Raw genomic sequence first — 7,764 nt, forward strand, 5'->3', positions numbered from 1 at the left:
CGGCTGCGGTGGAGTAGGGTCTCGGAGATGCTGCGGAGGCAGGAGATGCTGCAAGGTCTGGAAATGCTGCGGGGTCAGGACGGCGTGTTCGGTGGTGGCTGAGGGCCCCATGCTGTCTGCCAAGTTCTGCCAAGGCAGCGCATACTCAGATTGAAATCTCGGCACCGAGATCTCGGGAGACGAGATCTCGACGTCTAAATCTCAATCTGAGCATGCGCTGCATCCGGCTGCCATTTTTCCGGAGTCCATCGCATAGGACAGTATGGAACGTGCGGGGCTCCGGCTGCAACAAGTTGTCAGCGTAGCCCCCGCACCACGGGATACCTCCAGCGCCGAACTCTGCAGACACCATGGGGCCCGCAGCCGCCTCTGAACACCCCATCCCGACCCCACAGCATCTCGGGGACCCTTCAGCATCTTCGGGACCCCGCAGCATCTCCTGCCTCAGCCAGCGGCAACCCTCGGACCCCACTTTACCAATGCCACTGATTGTAATATGCACAAGTTTAGTAAAAAACATTTTTTTCCTATTTTCCTCCCCAAAATTTGGGATGCGTCTTATAAACTGGTGCATCTTATAATCCTCAAAATACGGTACTCCTAGTGCACCGCCAGTTTGCTTTAGGAAATAGGTGACTGTCACTTCGGTTGAACCGGTATATCCTATTGATGATACGTTGTCATTGTTGCTTCTAATGACAACAAATTTCACAGAGATTCTAATCTATCTCTGTTTCCAACATGTTATACCACCAATGTCTATGTGAAGATAACGTTTTAAAATACACATATTATGTTTTTAGGTGCAGATCCCTTTTTTTACTTTTTGAATATGAATTTAGATATTTTCCTAACTGACATTCTTTTACTTTCCCCTAATAGACAGCTAGAAAAAAACGGATTAAATTAGTTGTGGACCGAGAATATGAAACAAGTTCCACTGGAGAAGACAGCGCTTCTGAATCTCTTCGAAATCGTCTGAACCAGCCGAACATTCAAAACAATGTCAATGGTAATATTTACATAGCCCAAAATGGGTCTGTTGTTAGAACAAGGCGTTCTTGCCTAACAAATAATTTAAAAATGGCATCCCCTTCAAGGCTCGGTAAGCACTTTAAAAAACTAGAAAAGCTCGAAGTAACACACGAGGAAAACATCCAATTGAACACATTATCTAAAGGAGCCTCTATCAAACTTAACTCTAGGCCATCCACTATATCACTGGCCTCTAGCACCGCAGTGACCAAAAATATAATATCTAAGATTGGGGACAATAAATTAAAAAGCACAGATGAACAAGAGTCAGTTGTCGATAATGAAGACATGAAAGAGCCATTGGAATTCCACAGTGACCAGACTCCGTCAGATGAAGAAGAGCTCTGGATGGGGCCGTGGAACAATCTTCACATACCAATGACAAAACTATGATGTTTTTTTTTCTACCACAACTTTTCTTTATATCAGACTGCATTTTCCTATGATCACAATAAAAATCTTGTATTGTGCACATGAATGACCTAACTTTTTAAAAGAAATACAACAAATTTGCACTTTTAACTGATTAGTTCCCAGCAAACGTTTTCTTAACTAGCTATTAATTCCGTAGTTTAAACTTATGCTGTGTAATATTTTGCTAGGGAATCAGCAGATTTTTAACATTTTTGATTTTCAATTTTTTTGTATTATTTTTTTTTATTTACTGCTGCATTTCTTGCCTAAAACTCCTCACATGTGGCTTCTAACTTTTTTTAGTGCTGAGTAAAAGAAAGATTAATTAAAAAAATATATATTTTTCTTCAAAAGACTGATGGCACCTGCTACCTAGAAGTATAAAGGTGGTGTCCAAAAGATCAAAATCTCAACAAAGAATTACATTTCAATGTCATTGTGCAGTCACCAGGTTGGGATAAATTTCTAGAAGGTGTTACTTTCTCCAACACTATGCTTTCTCCCATCCATTTACTGTTTTTTCTTTTTATTTGTTTTGACTTTTTGTGTTTTTTAACCTTTTATTAATAGTGAAACTCTCGTCCTTTGAAGCATTCAATATGATCAAGCCATCTAGATCATGACTAATCAAGATATTGCCTGCATTAGATATCTCTAAGTTTCACTGATGCACCGTTCACAGTAGCATAAAATTATTTAAGAACTTTGGTTCTGCTGTGTAGTGTGAACATTTTAACGCCTCCTGTTGTGCCAGGAGATGAAATTTGGCCTTGGACTTGACATTTTACTAGATATTATTTGTTAAAACAGGGAACAATACAAAAAAACCCCATATTTTTGAGAAACTGAAATAAACATGATTACATGATTATTCATATCTTATGGTTGGTTGCGAAATCCATGAGTTAAGCAGCATGTATCAATCTCAGGGACTTTTATCAACCGTGCTGATATCACTTTCTGTATAGTTTGAGTTTAAGTCATTCAGTTTAGGACATGCTGTGTCCCCAATGTACTAGTTAAACGTCTGACTTTTCTGACAAGAAGAGAATTTAAAAGCAAAAAAGTTATTTCCATGTCTGTCTTATCATTTTCACAAAGATCAGCTTTGATAATAGGTTCAGGTTTATTTGCAAAAGTTTATACAATGTAACCAATACTTTCTAGGATGTTTTGTCTTGAGTCCAATTTTCATCCTATCCTCAGCAACTGTCTCATTGATCAATTTCACTGAGAGATGACTTTTTAAAGTTCTTTAAATACAGACATGATAAAGAAGTTATACAGGATTAAGAAAAGCCATGAAAGCTTCTTCCAAAAATAGCATTACACCTCTCCACATGTTGCATGTCATGTTGCAGCTCAGTCCAATCAACTTCACTGGAGCTGAACTGTAGTTTTATAAAAAAAAAACATGGATAGATGTTCTACTTTTGGAATAAAGCAGTCATAGTTATCTAGTCTTACACAAATCCTATAAAAGGATAAAGGGACTATCCAAACAGGAAAGAAATATGTTGAAAACATCTTAGAATGTTCTAAAATAGCAAAAAATAAACAACAATACTCAACTTACCAATCTTCACTGCTTTTTGCATCTTTCATTGGTGTCTGAACTTTCTTTCCCAGTGACGACATCACGATATAAAAATGGGACTATTGCAGATAATAACTGGTTGTAGTGGGTCAACGCTTTGGCCAGTGATTTCCCGCCCATGTTTCTGTTTTATCAGGACAACATTATCACTACATCAGGTAGTAAAGAAATTGGTGGGAGGATGTGTCCAAAAACATTCAAAACCTGGAGTGGTTGGTTGGTTGAGTGTGGCTTTTTTTGTTGTTTTTTAGAACTTTTAAGCAGTTTTCAAAATATTTTTCAAGTTTGCATAATCATATTAAAATAGTGGTTGCAGGCTTGCCTACAATGCATTTCCCTAAGGCATACAGTATGTCAGGGAACTACAAATTGAAATGCTACTGAATTTATCAGCTAGGAGGAGGTGAGAGCTACAAGCTACAAGTCTGGAGTCACTCTATGTGACTGCAGACTTGTGAATCCTCACATCACGTGCTGTAAGAATTCTCTGGTGCGCCGCTCGGTGCTCACATTCTGATGACATTTGAACTGAGTGAGGCCGGATACAGTCTAGTTGGCATGTGACCGCAAATCGCATACTTGTGGTCACGGCCCCTCCTCTCCCAACACCAAAATTAACACCAAAAGGGCTCACAATTGAACCTAGTGAATGCAAAGTAGAAAGAAGTAGTATGCTGCCTCTGAAATGGAGTTGGGAACCTAATATACAAACTGATGTTTTTATAAAAAAAAAAAATATTTTAGTTTTTAACACCTTATCTGCCCTCTGTTTTTATGGTTTGAGGGCTGGAGAGCTGCTCTTAGCATAATTAACATTTATTGGCAATATGGGCACTGAATTGAGTAATTTTATTCAAACCGAATTGAATCTGTAATCCGAACCAGTCAATCATTTCTAGTTAGGGATTATCCTCCTGATTTTTGATTAAAAAAAAAAGGATAAAAATTATACAAAAATTCTTTGTGTAAACCTGGCAAAAATTATGAACGGGGGATTCATCAGTGTTTTTACCAGAAAGCTGATATAAATCACCAGTTCTGTGCAAAAATGTTTTGACTTTTGGTGTTTTCACCACAGTTTGAAGTGGCTTCACCAAAATGGATGGAGTTGGGAAGGTTATGGGTCATGGTTATAACCGCCTATTAAATTCAACAAAAGGGCTAGCATTTCTTATGCCAGAAATGCTACTCCAATCCCTGACTTGAGTATCATTTCTGGTGTGGCACAAGGAGGTACATGCCACTGAGAAGATGTGTGACTCATAAAGTAGAATGCCCTTCATTAAGACTTGCGTGTGAAATGCCATCCTTAATGAATTGGTCCCTGAGAGTCCAAACCACTACTTTAACCTTTTAAGGATCTCAGCATATGTAGGCATTTGACAAATGTATATTAAGATGAAATAATTAAGAAATGCATCTAGGTAATAGAATGTGACAGGTAATAGCTGTGCTGTTGTGCATATTGATTTAAAAAAAAAAAAAAAAGATTGCAATGCAGAATCTGAACAGTAATGAAAATGTAACCCTAAACTCTACAGTGTCAGACACTATTACATTGCCTATTTGCTGACTAATATCAGTCATTTAATAATAAATATTGTTTTACAAAATGACCAAATTTTAAAGATAAAGTTTCTGCTGACATGATGTGGCCTTAAGAGTCATCATGCACTTAATGCTAAGATATTTACTAGGATTATACAGAACTGTAGCTAGAATTTGAATTAATTAGATACTGTGAATTATATTAACCATGGCAGACCCAACAGATACCCGGTTAATGAACATCAGTATGTGGAGGCCTTAACACTAAGCCAAGCAATTATTTTGTAAGACAAAAGAATATAATGGAAGATTGATACTTATTTTTAAGAAAACAATCACATTTATTATACAGAAAGAATGCAAATAATCAGATGTGCATACTAAAATATTATAAAGGAGAACTTTTTGTAGACAGTGTGAAAAACTATTAAAGGTAATCTGTCAGTAGGTTTTTTGCTAGTTAATCTGAAGACAGCAAGAGATAAAGGCTGAAACACAGAATTCAGGGATGTGTGACTTGTCAAACTCCGTGCTGTTGTTTACTATCTGTGAAGGATTTTTCACTAAGCAATTAACATTGCTGGACTAGTCTGGCAACGCCCCCTCCTGTGATAAGCAGCTCACTGCCTGGGGACTTTGTATACAGAGAACCTGATGTGGGTGGAGTTAGCTTTCTCAGCTCTGCTTCATTCTGAATCTAAAAGCTCTGATTGTGTCAGAACCACTGCACGCAGTAATCTAAGAAATACATTGTTGGATTTAGCTTCTCTTTACCTATATTCCGCTGCTCTCAGATGGGGTAGCAAAAACCTGTTGACAGACTCCCTTTAAATTAGAAACAACGATAATAAAAGTGAAAACCCCGCTATGATGTGCAAATTACATAATAGAACATATTGACAGGGATTGTTTTCATCACTCAACCTTCTTATAAAAGATGTTAATTATATGTAATCTATGGAACCTGAATCAATACTGTCCAGGTTTTTGATGATGACATTACCTATGGTTGCGGACCCATTTTTTGGTCTTTCATACTGTCTAATAAATCTGTGTGAGTCTGTTATTGCACTATAGACTACATGATGACTTGATGGATATTTGGTAGCAATACCTAAAGAGAATCTTCTATTTCACAGGTTATATAGAAGTTTATATTTTATCTCTAGAAATGTATGATTAAATGCGACATGAGAGTCTGAACATGGCAGCTGGAAACAACTATACTAGCAAGAGTAATCAAAGGCAATGTCTGCCTTCAAATCTAATTTCCTAATGCTTCAGTATACCTCAAATGAAAATATAGCAACTTTGTAAATAGTCTTTATTTAAAGAGAATCTGTCAGCAGAATTTTATCCCCGTCCCAACTCACCCCCCAAAAAAACTATTTCTAGCTATTTTAACAACAAGTCTAGCAATACCTTTTACATGGAGTCTGTTCCTCCATTACTAAGAAATCAAAGTTTTAATTGATATGCAAATGAGGCTGGAGAGTTCTCTGTAGAACTGAAGCCTCTGCCACTCCAGCTCTATTCCAGCTCAGAGCTGCCTCCTCCTGCCTGACAGCCTCTATGCAGTGTGACTTCAGGCAAAGGAGCAATCAGTCAAACAGGAGGAGAGGAATACAGCTAGAATGACATAGGAGGCTTCAGATCTACAAATTGCTCTTCAGCCTCAATTGCATGTCAATTCAAATGATGATTTCTCAGTAATAAAGGAATGGACTGGCCATGTAAATGTATTGTTTTGCATGTCTTTTAAAGAGCTACATAGTCATATAAATAATTTGGGAATGTGAAATCCTGCTGACAGATTCCCTTTAAAATATCCTACCACTTTGTGTTAACAGCTCATATGTGCTGTCATAGTAACAGACTACAAACAAACCCTGCGAAGTCTGATACTGCCATGATACTGATTTCCATCTGTATTCTGGTTCTTGATAATGTACCAAATGTACATTAGTATGAAATAGTGGACGGATGAAAAGGAGTATAACTGCAGAATCAGACTACATATTGTGTTTTGTAGTAGACAGAGTTAAGGAACTGCACACCTAAAGGCACATGGATTTATTGACAGTATTTTATATCCGTTGGTTTCACCGTGGTAAGTACAGTGTTTCATAATCTTTTGGTTGAAAACACTACATCAGGCCTACATCGCAGGCTTTGATATAGTTGAATCCTGGTTATCCCAGTTTGGGGGAAGCCCACCCCTCACCACCCCTCACCCTCTATCAACTTGAGCAATATGCAATGAACATAGTCTATATGTCAGATGAAGGGTTTTTCCCCTGAAATGTTACATAATATTGTACTTACTGCAGTATAACCAATGGATATGAAATACTGCCAATAAATCCTATCTGAAGCATCAACATGTATCTTTAAGTGTGTAGTTCCTTCACTTCATCTACTATTAATCTACAGGAGCTCAGTGGTTGGCCCCAGAGCAACTAGCACCCATCTCAAGCTAATTCTAATTCGTTGGGTGTGCTACCACCTACCCATTTGATTACTACACACTTTGTTTTGTAGTCTGCTATCATAGAGACACAAAAATCTGCATAGGAAATGTAGACATAAAATAATAAGATATTTTTTCAACTAAGACAATTTGAAAATTTTTTTCATTTTTCATTTTTGGATGCATTGTAGCAATAAAATAGGTGTGGTGAACTGAACACATAAATATCAATTTATGTCATGTAAAATCTCCAGAAAACCAATGCAATATTACTTTCACATGGTTAAGATATTTTTTTTCAACACACATAAAATCTGTATTTATTTTGACATTTCCTAAATAAAGGACTACTTGCTAAAAAAAATTCCCTCTTAGTTTTTCTTTTGCACTACTTTTTCATTATGTATTTGTTATACATTATATTACTAAATATACATGCAGTGTGCTATATTACTGAAGGAAGATGGCAGTTATAATTTACCTATTCTCATGTGTCAATGAAAAGTGTCCAAACTTATGTCTCTGAAGTAGGAAACAAGATGGAATAGGGGAGATTTACTGTGATTTAATGTGAGATTTAATGCACACAATTCTGGCGAAATTTGCTCTACAGAACTGTTTTTCATGAGTCATACCACATTTATTATGCCTTGTTCACATTTTCCACACCGGACAAAAGATCGTGATTTCACTAGAAAGA

The 7,764-nt window shown here is 37.1% G+C and overlaps 1 protein-coding gene across 1 annotated transcript in view; it reads left to right on the plus strand.

Moving 5' to 3' along the window:
- The window catches only part of PCDH15 (protocadherin related 15), a 2,836,044-nt gene extending 2,828,681 nt beyond the window's left edge, over positions 1-7,363 (plus strand). The window contains exon 36 of the mRNA XM_073685487.1: positions 883-7,363. Coding sequence (XP_073541588.1) covers positions 883-1,428 — 546 coding nt within the window. The 3' untranslated portion in view covers positions 1,429-7,363. The remainder of the gene's footprint in view (positions 1-882) is intronic.
- The last annotated feature ends 401 nt before the right edge of the window (positions 7,364-7,764 follow it).

This window comes from Phyllobates terribilis, unplaced genomic scaffold, assembly GCF_046119375.1.
Source record: "Phyllobates terribilis strain yellow unplaced genomic scaffold, ASM4611937v1 Scaffold_5__5_contigs__length_657084704, whole genome shotgun sequence".
Lineage (NCBI taxonomy): Eukaryota > Metazoa > Chordata > Amphibia > Anura > Dendrobatidae > Phyllobates > Phyllobates terribilis.